The 17,968-nt window shown below is 47.4% G+C and overlaps 2 protein-coding genes across 2 annotated transcripts in view; one reads left to right on the top strand and one right to left on the bottom strand.

The window, feature by feature from the left end:
• The window catches only part of EIF3A (eukaryotic translation initiation factor 3 subunit A), a 32,158-nt gene extending 27,138 nt beyond the window's left edge, over positions 1-5,020 (top strand). The window contains exons 20-22 of the mRNA XM_068961252.1: positions 1,541-1,760; positions 2,657-2,838; positions 3,576-5,020. Of these exons, the coding sequence (XP_068817353.1) occupies positions 1,541-1,760; positions 2,657-2,838; positions 3,576-3,811 (638 nt within the window). The 3' untranslated portion in view covers positions 3,812-5,020. The remainder of the gene's footprint in view (positions 1-1,540; positions 1,761-2,656; positions 2,839-3,575) is intronic.
• Positions 5,021-8,074: 3,054 nt separating this feature from the next.
• On the bottom strand, positions 8,075-9,076 carry NANOS1 (nanos C2HC-type zinc finger 1). The gene has a single exon (XM_068961776.1). It carries the CDS (start codon positions 9,074-9,076, stop codon positions 8,201-8,203), a length of 876 nt encoding a protein of 291 aa, XP_068817877.1. The 3' UTR covers positions 8,075-8,200.
• Between the last annotated feature and the right edge of the window lie 8,892 nt (positions 9,077-17,968).

The raw sequence follows: 17,968 nt of genomic DNA, 5'->3' as shown, positions 1-17,968 counted from the left end.
GTCACTGTCCATCTAATTGTATAAGATGGGAGTTCTCCTTTACTGTGCTCTTTCATCCTTCTTGTATCTTTTCAATGACTGATGTCTTTTCAGTAATTTATTTTAAAAGCAGTTTGAGCACCTGCCTGCCCCTTAGCCTGAGTGGTTTCTGTTGCATACTCGTGTTTCTTCTCACTTCATTCCATTGTGAAGCTTTGTGACTTTTGGGTAAACTTAACTTTGCTGTGCTTTATGTAACATGGGGATAAAAGCATAGTTGATTCTCATTAATTCATGATAATTACATTTTTATAAAGTCAGTGAATACTGAACCATTGCTACTAAGGGAAATACTAGGTTAGGTTCCTGTTTTTTCCTGAACCCTCTGGTCAGTTTTTTCCAGCCAGTCAACACATAACCTTGTTTTAACTTTCTGTTTAAAGATACCTCATTTAATGTACATTATTGATTCATTAGCATTGAACTCCCTGGCCAACAACACAGTCATTCATTCCTGGAAGAAGTTTTATCTAACACCTGTATTTTCTCTCTAAGTCATGTCCATTGCCTTTTTGTCTTTGGGAGAATGCTGGGGTAACTGAAATCACTAAAAAGAAGCACAAAAAAAGTGGAAATGTGCCACTAAATAGGCCATTCAGAGGCTACTTATTTAAAGTAGGAGAGCTGCAGCCAGAAGACAGCATTGCCTTGTTTGAGCTCAGCTGAGAACAGGCCCGTTGGGTGGCCCAAATATTTCACCACTGGGTACATGCCTTGTATATGACTTGTGAACGTGCTGGAGTGCTAATTTTGGAATTACAGATTTTTAGCAAGTAGCAAATTAGCAGGTATGGAATAATCTACTTAGAGCTGTGGATAGGATTGAAAGAGCTAATAATAGACAGACGGTTTAGACTAGTGCTGTAGCCCACCGGAATATAAATGGTAGTGATGATAATTGTTGGCCTTGCAGCTATAAGAGATTTTCATTGAAATAATCTGCTTCCTTTCATTTCCTTTCGTGTGTGTGCCTGTGCACTTGTGTGCACACATTTTCCCTAGATTGGGACATCGCACGGCTAAGTGAGATACTGAGCAGGGCCAAAGGCTTTGTCCTTATTTCATGACCTTATGGTGGTAAATGGTAGGGGGCAGGATTGTGAAAGGAAAGAGTCTTTTTAGTTAGGTTTTGAAAATGTTGAAAGATATAAGTGAACTCATAATTGGGGCTCTGTCTCTCAGATCTAGATCCTACCCCTCACCCTTGAAGTTCTCTGCTTAAATGAGTTGTCTTCACTGTCAGAACAGGTTTACAGATTTTTATACCTGAAATCTTGGCATATGGAACATAAAGTTCCTATGTGTTATATGTTAGAAAAACAATAATAGGTAGTCAGAATAGGAGTTGGTTCTGTGAAATGAGGTAAATGCATTTAGTTTTTTAAAATTATGTTAGAGTGTGTTAATTAGCCATTAACAGAGGTGATGATTAACATCAAGATTTGTGGTTGCCAATCTGTTTCTTGAGTGGAAATTTTCATTTTGTTTTTTAAAAACCTAGGTGGATGGAGAGAGAAAGAAAAAGCCAGAGAAGAGAGTTGGGGTCCACCTCGAGACTCGAGACCATCAGAAGACCGTGAATGGGAGAGGGAAAAAGAGAGAGACCGAGATAATCAAGATCGAGACGAGAACGACAGGGACCCGGAGAGAGAAAGAGACAGAGAGAGAGAGAGAGACAGAGAGAGAGATGGTGATCGAGATGACCGCTTCAGACGGCCAAGGTTTGATACTCTGGTTAAGACTGTGGCCTTACGGTTAAAATTCCTTTAATGTCCTATGCATTCCCAGCTATTTTTGAAAAACATGCTCCCCCCTTGCATATATTTATCTAGTAGAATCATAGATTTTTAAAAATTTAGAGGTCATCTGATTGAACCAGATTCCTCTCTTCAAGAGGGGACAGGCAGGCTGGCGCTGTCTGTAGGTTGTGTGGCTCTATGGTGGTGGAACCAGTCCAGGTTCTTCACTGTCCCTTACTTTTGCCTTGTGGTTGAGGTCCATTTATTGCTTTTAAATTATTTAAAAGCCCCTTTGCTATTTTTTAAGAGTTCTGGCTGGCTTCATCTGGTTAAAGTGGCTTTGTACTAACCTAATCTAGATCAGCACAGTTCAGTACAGTTTCCTGCAAGGATGAAAGTGTCCTGTAGCTGTAATGTCCACACAGTAACCAGCTATCACGTTTGACTTGAGTGTTTGGAATGGGTAATGACTATTCTGTTGGACAACGCGGAGCCAGATGTTCTCATTTGACTTCATGCCTGAAGCGTCATTTTGAGGTCAACTCATGAGTTTAAGACTTCCCTGGTGGCTCAGATGGTAAGCGTCTGCCTGCAATACTGGAGACCCAGGTTCGATCCCTGGGTTGGGAAGATCTCCTGGAGAAGGAAATGGCAACCCACTCCAGTGTTCCTGCTTGGAGAATTCCAGGGACGGAGGAGCCTGATAGGCTACAGTGCATGGGGTCTCAAAGAGTCGGACACGACTGAGTCACTTCACTTCACTTCACTTGTTTAAAGTTTATTCCTGTTATTTGCTGACCTGGGTATTATATATCCACTTAAATTTACCCGTGTTGTCTAACGACAGACCTTAACGTGTCATTTGAATTGGCTTGTAGGGATGAAGGTGGCTGGAGAAGAGGACCAGCTGAGGAGTCTTCAAGCTGGAGAGATGCAAGTCGTCGTGACGATAGGGACCGCGATGACCGGCGTCGTGAGAGAGATGATCGCCGTGATCTAAGGGACAGACGAGACGACAGGGACCGAAGAGGACCGCCTCTCAGATCCGAGCGTGAGGAAGGTAGAGATGTGCTTTCTGTGTGACCGCTGGACACCGGGGAGCCATAGTTGATGAGGGGATTTACTGTCTCTTTAACTTCTGTGAACACCAAAAATAAGATGGCCAAGCATATCATTTATTCCATTTAAAGTTCATGGTCTTCACAAAGTTACTGGAGAAGGAAATGGCAACTCACTCCAGTACTCTTGCCTGGGGAATTCCATGGACTGAGGAGCCTGGTAGGCTACAGTCCATGGGGTTGCAAAGAGTCAGACAGGACTGAGCAACTTCAGTTTCACTTTCATTTTGTTTAAAATGACCATGGCACTTTGGCCTCAAAAGCTTTTACTATTTATTTGGTTTTACATCCAGGGTATTTCTTCTTTTATAGTATAATGAAATATATTTCACTTATTTGCTGGTGAGTCTTCAACAGGAGCCAAAAATTCTGTAAAAAATTTTTATCCAGCCAGATATTTGTCACCTTATCCTAAATTTTTTAAAAATTAGGACACTTAACAGGCCAGTGATTTATTGCTTGCAAGTTGGTATTTTTAAGTCTATTTTAAAGGTTTTTTCAGAAATTGTATCAAAATGATTAAAATGTATTTAGCTTTTTTTTTTAATGAAGATTCTCTATCATCTTCAGTACTGAATTTCTGAGTAATTTGAGGCATTTCTTTTGCTTCAGTTCTATTTAGTCTGAGCTGATAGAATACAGTACAAATTAATTTTCTTTCCTTTTCTTTTAATTAAAGTAAGTTCTTGGAGACGTGCTGATGACAGGAAAGATGACCGGGCCGAAGAGCGGGATACCCCTCGTCGTGTTCCTCCCGCAGCTCTTTCGAGAGATCGAGACCGAGACCGAGACCGAGACCGAGAAAGGGAAGGTGAGAAAGAGAAGACCTCCTGGAGAGCTGAGAAAGATAGGGAATCTCTTCGTCGTACTAAAAATGAGACTGATGAAGATGGATGGACCACAGTACGACGTTAAGTCTCAATATAATGGATTCAAATTCATGTCTTTACATAGGTTTGATCACATTCAAGGATTATTATATTTGTGCTTCAACCAATCTAAATTGGATTCTTTAATGTCTCACCATAACACAAAAAGCATGAACTTGTATTAATCCTATATAATAGATTGATCAGGCACCGCATCCACAGACGGTTGGAAAACCACGCCATGTTTTTGAATTTAAGGTGTTGCATTATTTCGTCAATCATTTGTTTACAAAAAAGAAAAACTAAAAATAAATTTAAAATGAGAATTCTTCAGGTATTGAGTAACACCTGTATCTTGGTATAGAACTGATCTTTTTTCTTTTGATTTTGAAATATCTGGTATTAATTTGTATTGAAGTAAGGTTCTGTTATAGAGAATGTATCTGAAGTCTCTAAAACAGGGAGCTGAAACAGTTCTCACACCATTGAGACATACCTCTAGATATTTTGAGGTATTTACTATTTACTAAATTCAGAAGGTTTTTAGGTTTACTCTGAGTGCAGTAAACATTACACACATTGGATACAGTGGAGTTTTTGGTAGATTTTACTTGAAAGAAGGTGAGTATAAACCAACTTGTGGTCATTATTATAATGACGAGAATACTGCTGGAGTGTGAATCCAAAACAGATATAGCTTTTAAATTTTAAAGCATTTGGTAAACTGTGGCTGAGTTTTTTCTGTTGCCAATAGCAAACTGCTTTTCCATTTATGGAGAATTCATGCCTTTCAAGCATTTTAAATATGACAATATTTATAAATGTGTGGTTTGGAGGAAATCTTTAAATTCTTTTTCCTAATTTCCTTTCTCTTCAGGATAGATTCTTTCAATAAGTAATTTGTAGTAATGACTGTGTTGACTTCAATTTTGGAGTGTAGTAGCTATGTTAAAGATTAACTATTTGGTCTTATTGAAGCCAACACAGAACTTGCTGCTGTGTTTTTTCTTCAATGATAAATAAAACACTTACAGAATTTGTTTTAGTGTTAATTTGTGGTTAGAGTTAGTGTTTCATATATAATGTTTAGCTTGCATATTCGTTGAGTTTCTTTCACTTGAGGTTTTACCAGTGGTATTAATTTTCTCACTGTTGAGTATCAAAGAAGATAACCTAAATATAACAAAAAGCAAATGTGGCTAGGATATTTCCACTAAAGTGTCTTCCTCGGTTACTGGATGAACCTCTGTTTCCCTGTAAAGTTGTCCTGTCTGTATAGGGGGTGTGTGTGTGTGTGTGTGTAAAGTTGTGTTTCCCTGTAAAGTTGTCCTCTCTGTGTGGTGTGTGTGTGATGTACATCTTGAGTTTTCCCCTGAAATTAAAAGCATAATTGACTTCACAGAATGTTAATTCCAAATTTATAGTGGTTCTAGGCAATTAGATTCTTTCTGGTGTTGAGTAGAGGTGAGAATTACTCTTGGTGCAGCTGTGAGGCCAGAAGAGGGAGTATTGATGCTTTTTTATAAAAAACTTTACCAAACGCAGCCTTTCGTTTTTGATGTTAATAATGATAGAACTCACTTTAAAAAACGTTCAAATAAGTGAAAGTCTTATGAGAAGAGGGCCTTTTGTAACAAGTGAAAACTTGGGACAGTAACCTGCTCTGTCCTTTTACTAGAACAGGACATACCTAGGCAGTCACATACAGGCCCCAACATTCATTCATTTGAGCTGATTTGTTTAGATGGCTGTCTGATGGTTAGGTTTCCAGGCTCGTCTGCAAACGACCCTTCCTCCCCAGACCCTCTCCCAGATGTGCTGTCCTCCCAAGCTCTGTGACCTGGGTGTTGGAATCGGAGCACAGGGCAAGGGCAGAAGAGTGTGCTGCTTGTGACCCTGCTCAGGGCCTCAGTCTTGCCCCCTCCCTCAGTGTTTATTCTGCATTTGTAGACAGGGTGTCATCACTGTCAGTATGGGTAGATCTGAAGGTGGAGGCAGCAGCCCAAAGAAGGTTCCACATCCCAGCGGTTGTCCAAAGTGGCTACTAGGGGGAGGCTGGCATCTATATGTGTGACATGTTTGGCTGGACACCGACTTAAGATTTTGTAAGTGTAACTAAAATATACTGCAAATTAATGGAAGGAATGTTCATGTTGTAGCTAAGAACAGATTAGAAAACTAGGAGCAACTGAAATTTTTCTTCGATAGTACATGTTCATTTGTGGTTCGATGTTAAAATGTAAGGTAGTCTGTGGCTGCACAGTTGGTAAAGCTCTTTTGAGGACTCCATACATCTTTTCCCAAAAATATGCAGTCTTTTGAAAATAAGTACTTTCGTCACTATTTTGTATACTTTCTAGACTTCAAAAAATTGGATTTCCTTTTATCTTAAATTTAGCTTTTCAAGTGCTTAAAACATGTTTCAGATTGAGAGTTGCTTTTAAATGTGTTAGAGCCTGTTTAGTAAACCTTTTCAGAAGAGAGTTTTAGAGAACTACTGACATTCAAAATACTAGAAGCTAAAGTTAGCTGCAAAACGGGCAAATGGCTGGTGGGGGGTGGGGTGTTGCTGCTGATAGGTAAGTCACCTGCCTAGTCCTTCCGGTCTGGAGAATGCACCCATCTGTTAATAGTGACTCTTGAAAAGGTAGAATTAAAGCAGTGGCAAGAGGTGACAGGAATTCATGTGACCTAAAAACAACCCAGAAAGCAACTCTTTTAAATTGATATATTTTCTAGCAAAACTGGAGAGAAGTTAATGCATGCTTTTGAGTTTAGGTATATTAATATCTGAAGTTTTCTCATTTGGCGCTATACTAACAAGTATAGCTCAAGTTATAGTTCTTGACCAAGAAATGAATGGTTTGCCTGTGTGCCCCCGCGCCCTTCTCCCACCCTTTGACCAAAAAAGCTCATAGCTATCTCAACTATCATGGCAGCTTCTTAGACTTTAAAAGAAGTGTTCAAATGAAGTAAATTTGCTGTGGAGGGAGGTAGTTAAATATGAAGGCAGCCTAATTTTTAATAACCTAGCTAAGCTCTCCTGGAACCTCTAAAGACTAAATTTGTTGCTGTTATTTTCAAATAGTGATTTTTGTACATTTTAGATGACTTCATGTTAATTTCCATTTTTACCTTCTGTGTCTGTTCTGATGGTACATATGGTGTGGTAGGTTAAAGTAGAAGTCAAGCACCTTTGCCCAAGATTAATCTCATGGATGAAAATAACTGGTGGGATTCCAGAATGGTTGTCTTCTAATGGGAATGGGAACACAATAGAGGGAGGCTGTGTTCCATGTCTTACCCCGCCTACCCCCAGTCAGTTCCTTTAATTGTTACTTATACTGGTTTGAGGACTTCTGTGATGGTTTAAAGCTGACACAGTCCAGAGTGGAACCTTCCTGAACACCAGTTGTTCTATTAACCTTCCAGAGCTCAAAGGATTCCATCTTATATTTAGTGTGAGAGGCAACAGCTGGAATGAGATTGCCACTATTTAGAGGCCCTGAAATCGAGCAGTTCAGAGTGAATGAATACTGCACTCTTTTGATCTTAAGTACGACATATTTTTGAAGAACTGGAATAGGAAGGGGCATAAAGAAAAAGCCAAGTAGTAGAGTTAAAGGCAAGGTTAATGAATTCATATACTGTTACTGTATAAATACACAATTTTTTTTAAACAGCACCATTTTCAAGTGTATACACAATATGATTATAACTTGGCACTATTTTTAAAGGGGGAAAACGGTAGTTGCTCGTTCAGTAATAAAAAGATCTGGTACATGAGCTGTATTCTACCTGCTACCTACAAATTGTACATTTTATACATCTCCAGCTAGGACAAAAACAAGCCACAAGGAGGGAACACCCACCCAAACTACTGTAAAGTATACCAAGTCTTCACTTAATGCTGCTACCAGGCAGGGCTTCACCTGGAATTATAATTGGGTAAGGACAACAGAAATATTACTTGTTTCAAACAATAAAATAGTCATTTTGCTGACACTCCATAAAATCGCCAGTTTTAAGTTCAGTTGAGAGGCTTTTAAAAAAATATTCTAGACCTAGTAAAGTGCCTCCACTCATAAAATTAAACATCCAAGATTAGATTGAGACAATTTCATACTGATGCGCATCTAAAATAGGTCGACGTATAAACAAACCACAGCGCCTTTAAGTTGCCACATTTCAGTTAGTGGAATACCCAGCCTTCACCGTCTGGATGTGCACAAACTGGAAACAAGATTTTAACGTCTAGTCTCAACCGCTCTTCGACAGGAAAATACTCAGTACCGTCGGCTTCCTCTGGAAAAGCCAAGACGAGCTCCACACTCCCCGGCAGCGAGGGAGAAATGGTGCGCAGACCAAACACGAGAGTGGGCGGGCGGCTACCCTGGTGGCATCAGGTGGCAGCAGCAGACGGGGATCCGGGCCCTTAGCGCAGCTTCTTGCCGGGCAGGCCGTCCCGGGCGCTGCGCGGCGGCGGGCGGGCTGCAGGCGGAGGCGGCACTTTGGAAAGCGGGCAGTACTTGATGGTGTGCGCGTTGTCGCCGCTGGCACCGCACAGGGGACACGTGTACCGGCGCAGCACGGGGCACAGCACCCGCCCGTCAGGTCCCTTCAGGATGTGGGTGGTGTAGAGCGCCACCGCCTCCTTGTTGTTCCGGCAAAACACGCACACCTGCAGCTCGGGTTTGAGCAGCCGGGTGGCGGCCGCCCCGTTGGCGGCGTGCAGCTTGGGCTCGGCCGCCCACGCTGGGGCCCGCTCCTCTCGCGGCGCTGCTTCGGTGGTGGCCGCGGCGGCCGCGGGTGCGCAGCCCAGAAGCACGGCGGCGGCGCGACCAGCGAACGGGCTCAGCTCAGCGAAACGCTCCTCCAGCAGCCCGGCCTCGGCAGGGTCCGCGCACAGCTCCAGCGCGCGCAGCTCCAGCGCGCCCCCCAGGTAGCGGCTCCGGGACCCCTGGTCGTCGCTGTCGTCGTCGTCGTCCTCGTCGTAGTCGGGCGGCCCCAGCGCGGGCCCCAGCGCCCCAGGCCCGGCCCCCGCGTGGGGGGAGCAGCACGATGAGGAGGAAGAAGAGGGCGGGGAGCCGTCTCCGCCGCCGTCCCCGCCGCGGGCGCAGCCGAAGCGCCGCTCGCCGTCCACCGCCTTGGTGATGAGCGTGGCGAGTCCCAGATAGTCGTTCCACGAGCTGAAGGGCTGCGGGTGCGCCGGGCCCTGGGTGCTCACGTAGCGGGCGCTGGGCACAAGCGCCATGGGCGGGGGGGCGCGGCCGCGGCGGGGCGAGCGGGGCGCCCAGGGGAAAGCCTCCATGGGCGGGGTGCGGGCCGCGCGCGCCGCCTCCCCGCCGCCGGCGCGGGCCGGACGGAAGGGACGAGCCGAGCCTGCCCGCCGGCCTGCCTCAGGGTGGGGCTGCCTCGCCGCCTTTTATCGGGCCCCGCTCCTCCCCGCCCCGCGGCCTCTCCGCCGCGGCCCTGCCCCCTGCCCTCCCCCGCCCGGGCCACCTCGCCCGCGCCTGGGACGGAGGCGGAGCGGAGGCGGACGCGCGGGGGGCGGGCGGGCAGTGAGCGCGCGCTGCTCCGGCAGGCGAGGCTCCAGCACCCCACGCGCTGCGCCCGCCTCGCCAGCTGCTGGGCAGCTTTCATTCTGGGAGGGGGCGGACAGGCACCGCCTCGGGCCGCTGCGCTAATTGGCTGCTGACCAGAGCCCCCTGCGCCACGGGCGCCGCTCCGGACGGTGATTGGTGAGTCCGGGGGAGGGGGCGTGCCCTACCGAGAAGCTGGGAGGGGAGGGGGATGTAGGGGAGGGGCGGCTGCTGGGGCCCGCCTTCGCCTGTTCCCCTGGTTTGGAACAGGTGACCAGTCCTGGATCTCTCTCAGCCTGGGGGTGAGACCCACCTCCCAAGCTTTTAGTGCCCTGGGCCAGCCTTCTGCCTTCTGAGAAACCCCTTCTCTCCTCTCTCCTTCTCATCAGCATCAGCAAGGAAAGATGTGGGGAGGCAAGACTTGGTGCGAGCTAACGATGCAGTTTTTAAGTGGGAGCCGCCCAGCAATCAAGTAACTTCCTTTTGCACAGCGTTTTGGAGAGCTTTCAACTAAGTGGAATCCTCTCACAAACCTCAGAGAGCTTCAGAGAGGTTTTAGTTCTTACCTCGTAAGTAGTGGAAGGACACATAACTTTCCCACAGCAGCACTGTAGCACCTCCCAACAGGTGTTCCGAGACCAGGTGGTGGCCAGTAGCTGGTGACAGACAGGTAGGGGTGAGGGCCTTAGGACAGTGATCAGTGTGTGTGTTTCTAAGTGTGTGTAGCTCCTCACTCCGCGTTGCCCCTGGGGTGAGGGGACCGTATTGACATATGAGGTGTTTGTGCAATTGAAATAACAAAGCGTATTCAGGGGCCACTTCAGTGTCACCATTTAATACTTTGAAATGAATACTGTACTTTTGTAAAAACGGTGGAAAATAAATCAGAAGACTTTAGGTGGCTACGAGATGGTCATGCCCTTCCCAGGAGAAGGAGCAACAAGGTTTTTGAAAATATGGAAAGTAGGAAAAGTATTAGGTGGGAGGAGGGTTCCTGTAGAGTGCTGAGGGGCGGGGACAGTGCCTCCTCTAAGCTGGCAGGTAGGGTTTTCCTTCCTCTCTCTGGAGGAGCTCTGTCTGTTGAAACAAGGGTTGGGAGACTGGTGTTGCAGCTGTCATTAGTGGGTGGGTCTGGGTATGTCCCAGCAGGTGTAGAGTGGCCCCGTAGGGATGCCCAGAACCTAGTGCTGGCTCAGGTTAACAGTAGAATGAATGAATGAGTCCCAATGTTCACAGTGAAGGGGATCTTTGGTATCATTCAGTCCGATCTTAACTTTACAGATGAAGAAAATGAGACCCAGAGAAGAGAAGGCTTCTTTACGCCACACAGTGAATTTGTCACACTGCCAGAGTGAGGACTCAGGCCTCTTCATGACTGGCTTGGTGGCCTTCCCTCTACACCGTGAATCTGGAAGCTATTTCAGACTTTGAGACTGTCTGTGCGAGCATCAGCAGAAATCAAGTGTAGCACATGGGGGTACGGAGGAAGAGAAGCGCGATGGGGCCTTGTGCCTTTGGTAGGGCCCCTGCCCTCAGGCATGATCCAGGGACCACGCAGCAGGGACAGGGAAGGTCTTGAGGCAGTAACGTGGTGCCTGTCCCGGCCACCTGTCTACATGCCGGGGTGGAAGTTATATTTTTCAGCCTCTTCCTCACCTCCTACTCCCTGATGGTTGATTTAAGTCCCCAAACCAGGCAGTGATATTCAGCACTTGCCAAGCTGGTTCCTTTTCCAAGTTTGTGTTGGCACTCAAGTTGAAACGCTATTCCTTTATTTCCTCCTGTCTCCCACCAAAAATAAATAAAAGGGCCTGGCTGGTGTGGGGCGCCTGCAGAAGCGTGATGGGTTTGCTGACACTGAACTTACCACGAGAACGCTGGCCCCCAGAGTGGTATGAAGAGTATTATTCTATAAATGGAAAATTCCACTCTGTTCTTGCAGCCTGCGTACTTTCAAGGTATGCGGGCTTTTCAAGCTCTGAAGACTGCGAGCTACTATTCTGAGAAAAATCTCTGCGAGCAAGGTTTAAAGCCACCAGCGGCTGGGGCCAGCCCCTCTTGGTCAGACCAGAGAGAATGGCAACTAGGAGAGGCTTTCTTTCCTCATGTGGATTTTTTAGCCCTTGTGGATTTGAAGGGAAATAAACGCTTTTAAGTGAACTTGAATGGGAACAAATGCCTGGATCCGGGGCTGCAGCCTGGGTGGGTGGGATGTGGGAATCGTGAGGCAGATGTCCTGGGGAGAGCTGGCGGGGTGTGTCCTGGGGCCCTGGCTCCATGGTGTTTCCCGGGGCTACTCACCTCATCTGCTGTCAGCCTTGCCCAGAGTAGGTGTTTTGCCCCGGAAGAGTGTCTGGAAGTGGAGGTCAAGGGCATGAAGGCTTCTTTTTTTTTTGGCTGGGGTGGGGGTACATGCTGCACTTCGGTATACTGTCAGTGACCCCAGAAAGGCTAGAGTGCATGCCTGCCCCAGCTCTTGGCACAATCAGCAGTTACTTTTGTCACCAAGGACAGACCTCAGATGAGCTCTCTAGCTCTCTTTGAGGCTCTTTAGCCAACTTCTGAGATGTGCTTAGTACCTCTGTTGGATGAAATCTGACTGCCTTTGGTTCCGCTTCCAGAAGTCCAGACTGACAGACAGAAAAGCCTGAGTGTTAAAGTTTCTTCTAGGGACAGCTTCAGGTGGCTGGGGGCAGGAAGACAGAGGAGGAGGGGCCTCATCTCAGAGCTTAGACAGTGTATCTTCCGTTTCTTCTGGAACGGGGCCTGCATGCCACAGGCAGGGCAGGGCAGGGCAGGGGTGAGTTGTGAGATGCTTGGGCTCTGGGTGTCCAACTCTCCACGAGGCCCCCAGGCCCCATCCTGGGCCGTTGCCTTTGCTGGCAGCAGAACTGAACCAGGAGAGGCAACACACAGACCCTGGGCGTCTTGAAGCTCTTCAGAAACATGAGGTCAGCCCCAGGGAATGAGGCAGCTTGGCGGGGGTCCAGGCGGCTACAGAGATGCTGTTTGTCAGGCTCTGGGATCCCGTGGCCCGCCTGCCAAGCTCCTGTGAGGGGCAGGAATTTGCTCTGACTGCCCCAGCCCCACACGGCCCTGGGGCCTAGAGGTGCCTGGGGCCTGGAGGCGCATTTGGGCGCATCAGGGGTTCACTTCTGTTAACGGTCTTGACTTTGTCCGCGTCATGCCTCTGGCCAAGCTCAGAGGAGTGCCCTTTGGGGCTTGGGGTCAGCCACAGTTGGTGAAGAAGCCCCGTGGTGATGTGGCGGGAGCTGGCTGGGCCAGTGGTTAGGATTTTACCTTGGTCGTTCTGCAAAATCTTGAGTGGCCTTGGATGAGGGACTTCACCACTCTGGGCTCCAGTTCCTTCCTCCGTCAATGAAGGGGCTCTATGTAGAGGGACAGCCACATTCTCCTTCCTGCTTTCTTACTTTTATGAAGTCTCTCCCTTGAACCTGGCGAAGTGAGCTGTGATAGGTGTAAGCCAGCAGAAACAGCCCCTGTTCCTTGATATTTTTAGGAGAGGGCTGGTAACCCACGTCTAGTGCCTGAAATATAAGAGGGTTGTCTGTTAGGGAGGCTCTGGAAGAGAGTTTGCTCCTTTCTTCAGAAAAATACAAAACAAAACCAGGAACCTCACCTTCTTCCAGTCACTGGCAGGATGAAAATCTCAGGCAGCCCAGAGGTGACAAAGCTAAGTTTTCCGGACAAAAAGCTGATACACTGATGGCTGCCTGGAAAAGTTATTTAGAAAAATGAAGCCTCGGTGACATTTCTATTGCTGTCCTGTGACTTGTTACACAAGATAATTAAGCATCTTTATTGTTTCAGCCACTGCAAGTCAGGTATTGGCTTGCAGCTGAATTCAGTCTAATTGAGACCTGCTGTGCTCAGACTCTCGGTTGTGTCCGACTCTTGGTGACCCCATGGTCTGTAGCCCACCAGGCCCCCCTGTCCATGGGATTTCCCAGGCCGGAACACTGCAGTGGGTAGCCATTTCCTCCTCCAGGGAATCTTCCTGACCCCGGGATCAAACCTGCATCTCCTGCATTGGCAGGCGGATTCTTTACCACTAGCACCACCTGCGAAGCCCAACTGAGATATAGTAATTAAAAAGGCATTTGGCAATTCTGTCAAGAAGGTGAGACACCCCATTCTGGCCAGAGGGAGGTGACAACCATGTGAGCATTGAGTGTGTGTGTGTGTACGTGTACAGGGGACGGAAGGAAATCCAGAGGACTGAGAACAGGAGCTTTGTGGGGCTCTTCTCTTACCCAGCCTGCCTTGCACTGAAGCCTCCCAGCTGATGTTAGTATTGATAACACCACGACCATCAGACCAGGTGCTTCGTAGCATCGTCTCAGTACCACCTACATAACTGCTGCACGAGGGCTGGCTGGGATTGCCCTCGTGTTATCCATGAGTTGAGGCTGAGCTCACATGTCAACCCGTGTCCCTCTCCAAAGCTGGGCTGTGCTTCCTTGGGTTCACCTGGTCATCCTCTGGCCCTGGGGCTTCAGGGCACAGCTTGGGGAGGCTGGCCAGGAGCCAGGCAGGGGCTGAGGGAGGCAGAAGGGGACATTCAAGGCCAAACTGGGCCCATCCATCGTGTCAGAGATTGTTCCCCAACAAAATCAATTTTGTTCAAAAGCGGTGTGGACTTTTCTGTTTATCAAGTACTGGGTACTTTGGTTCAACGAGTAGTCCTTTCTGTTTGTAACACACCCTCCACCTCCTGGCCAATATGGTTCCAATTTTGTTTAAAGCAAGTTATGCCTGGAAGCTGAGGGCCTGAAGGGCAGATGTCCCTGGACTGATGGTGCTGATAATAACAGCAATAACAACGCTGGCACATCCGGAGCCCTCACAGGCTCATGGTTTTTTTTTTTTGGCCTCGCCACGCAGCAGGCAGGATTCCCAGCCAGGGATCGAAACCATGCTTCCTGCGCTGGAAGCTCGGAGTCTGAACAACTGGACCACCAGGGAAGTCCCAGGCTCGCAGTTTCTTAAATTCTCCCAACAGTCCTATAATCATACCCTTTTCACAGAAAGGAAAACAAGGTTTGGGAAGGCTTAAAAAGTGTGCCCAGGGCTTCCCTGGTGGCTTGGTGGCAAAGAATCTGCCTGCTGACGCAGGAGACTTGGGTTTGATCCCTGGTCCAGGAAGATCCCGCATGCCGTGAAGCAGCTAAGCCCGCGCACCACGACTATTAAGCCTCTGCTCTAGAGCCCTGGAGCCGCAATTACTGAAGCTTCGGCCCCTCTGGAGCCTGTGCTCTGGAAGAAGAGAAACCACTGCAGTGAGAAGCCCGCGCGCCACAGCTAGAGAAAGTTCGCGCACAGCGACAAAGACCCAGCACATTAGACCCCGCCCCCCCGCAAAACAAAAGTGTGTCCAGCATCTCCCGGTGGGCAGTGCATGGCTTTCTCGAAGGCCTGAGCTGGGAGCTACCCTACTTCCTCGACCACCTCCTGGCCTGTGGATACTGAGTTAGAATTCCCCACTTCCTGTCTTCCTACCTCCTCACCTTCTTTCTAACTGGGACTGTCCGCCCTCTTTGCTCATCTTCAGTCCCTGCTGTCTGCGGGGGGGGGGGGGGGGGGGGGGGGGGGAGGGGAGGGGAGGGGGGTAGAGGAGGGGAGGGGAGGGGGGCCGGGCTGGGGCGGGGGACGGGCAGCGGGGGGTGCAAAGGCTGGGGCCCCGAGTGGAAGAGTCAGACATAAAATGGTATAGTATGAGGGTAAGGCTGTTCTCCAGTGGGCCTGCGGGATGGGGTGGGGGCAGCCTGGCCAGCAGGGCTGCTCTGTATGGTTCTGGAGGTTGTGCAGTGTGCAAGGGCTTCCCATCTCAGGGAGTGCCTGGTGCTTCCTAGATGTGGTGATATTGATATATGCAGGAGTACATCTATGCTAGTTATCTGGCAAATTGGGAGTAAGGTCTTTTTCTAATGAAATCAGTATATGATGACAATATTCTGACATTTGGAAAAGCCCTCTGGAAGAAATGCCTTTTCCTAATTTGCCCAAAGCTTTGACTCTGACCAGAAGTGTTAAGTGCTAAGATTCTTGAAAGCAGCCCTCAGCTTGCCATTAGCTACATGCCTGTGGGCTTTTTAAAGCTTCAGGTGTTAGTGTCTTTCTAACTGAGCTGATCAGGCGGGTGCTGGCTGCATTTCTGCCCTAGTAGTGGTGGTGGACCAGAAGCTCCATTTTTCAAAGATTGCTCATTTTAGACATCTCTCCATCTTACCTGCCTTATGCTCGCGTGTCCCCAGCTGTCTTGAGTTCTCTAGGCCTTCTTGTGCCCTGACAGTGCCTGCCCTTGATGGTGAGGCGGCAGTTGTGCCTGTCCTGGGGCTTCTATGGCTTAGGAACCAGAAGGCAGGATGGTGGCCCAGGCTGGTACAAATTGAGTGGCTTTAAGCAAGTGATTGCCCCTTGCTGGGCCTCAGTTTTCTCTCATTTAAAATAATGAGGTGGCCAAGACTTCCCTGAGGGTCCGGTAGTTAAGACTCCACGCTTCCAATGCAGGGGGTTCAATCTCTGGTCAGGCAACTAAAATGCCACATGCCATGTGGTGTGGCCAAAAAAAAAAACGCACCCCAGAAAATAAACAAAAAACTGGGGACAAATTCTACCTCAATAAAGTTGTTAAGAAAAAAAAAAAAACCTAGGGACAGGATATAAACTCAGGATAAAAAAAAAAATATTAGGTGGCCTAAGTGATTTCTTAGACTTTTCCAGCTCTCAGATTTATTTGTTCACCATCAAGGCCTTGGGCTGAATGTGAATAAGACAGACATACTTCTGAGCTCATGGAGCTCATACTCTGATGAGGTGGACAGACGATGATACTTTGGAAGAAGGCATAATAGCTTCCTATTGCAGCTGTAACAAATGATCACCAACATAGTGGCTTAAAACAGTACAAACTTGTTTTCTTACCATTCTGGTGGTGAGACATCTGAAATGGATCTCAGGGCTAAAGTCAAGTTGTCTGCAGGGCTGTGTTCTTTTCTGGAGAATCTAGGGGAGAAACTGTTGCCTTTTCCAGTTTCTCGAGGCTATCTGCATCCCTTTGGCTGTTTTTCCCTTCCTTCTTTAAAGCCAGCAACAGCAGATTAAGTCCCTTCCATGCTGCTATCACTCTTTTTTTTTTTTTTTTTCCTGCCTTCCTCTTCCACTTCTCAGGACCTTGTGCTTACACTGGGCCCATGTGATAATCCAGGATCATCTCCCTATTTGAGAAGTTATGACCAACCTAGACAGCATATTAAAAAGCAGAGACATTACTTTGCCAACAAAGGTCTGGCTAGTAAAAGCTATGGTTTTCCAGTAGTCATGTATGGATGTGAGAGTTGGACTATAAGGAAAGCTGAGCACCCAAGAATTGATGCTTTTGAACTGTGGTGTTGGAGAAGACTCTTGAGACTCCCTTGAACTGCAAGGAGATCCAACCAGTCCATCCTAAAAGAAATCAGTCAGTCCTGAATATTCATTGGAAGAATGGATGCTAAAGCTGAAAGTCCAATACTTTGGCCACCTGGTGCAAAGAACTGACTCATTTGAAGAGACCCTGATGCTGGGAAAGATAGAAGGCGGGAGGAGAAGGGGATGACAGAGGATGAAATGGTTGGATGGCATCACCGACTCAATGGACATGAGTCTGAGTAAACTCTGGGAGTTGGTGATGGACAGGGAGGCCTGGTGTGCTGCGATTCATAGGGTCACAGAGTCGGACACTGAGTGACTGAACTGAACTGAATTAGCAATCTAATCTAATGATGATCTAATTAGATCTAAACTCGATCTAATTAGCAATCTTAATTCCACCTGGAACCTTAATTCCTCTTGTCGTGGAAAGTAGCATAGTCCTTTGGGTTTGGGAATTAGGATGTGGGCATCTTTGGCAGGGGGCATTATTCTGTCTCCCACATGAAGAGTACAGAGGACAGTGGGACCCCTTGGCAAGGGGCATCCAACCAACACACATGGGTCCTAGGACCTTTGCATGTCCAGAAGTCAACTGGGCTGGTGAGCTGAGGTTTCCTTTGCCAGTCAGGACCTGACAGCATACAGGGGACTCTAGAGAGTGGAGGAGCCTTGTGTGTGTGCATGCGTGTGTGTGTGTGCATGCGTGTGTGTGTCCCTCAGGCAGAAGGAAAGTAATTGCTGAGGGTCTGAGTTGCAAGAAGTGACAGTGAGCAAAGGAAATGGCATGTTAAAATCATTAAAAATAAGGATTATGATGATGTTATTTAATTTGTGGTCAAAATAAACAGCCAATTTCAATAAAAATACCAAGCAACAGCAGCATATACATCATGGGGGAGTGACTGGAGTAAAGCACTCTAAAATCCTGTGCTCTGATTCCAACACCCAGGAGAGTAAAGAGACTAACTCTAAAAATTTTCACTTATGGAAAATTTTAAGCATTACAAAAGTAAAGGTCCCAGTGTAAAGAATCCTAACTGGCCTTTCCCTTAATCCACGACGACTCTTATTTTATCTATTGCCCCCACACCTGTTTTTCACTCCATTCCCACACTGTGGATCATTGTGAAGTTATGAACATTGATAATAATTTTGATAGGTTAAGTATGTGTGTTAAAATCTGTTGA

The sequence above is a fragment of the Capricornis sumatraensis genome, chromosome 23 (assembly GCF_032405125.1).
Source record: "Capricornis sumatraensis isolate serow.1 chromosome 23, serow.2, whole genome shotgun sequence".
NCBI classification, from domain to species: domain Eukaryota; kingdom Metazoa; phylum Chordata; class Mammalia; order Artiodactyla; family Bovidae; genus Capricornis; species Capricornis sumatraensis.
This window is presented reverse-complemented; position numbering and strand designations above follow the sequence as displayed.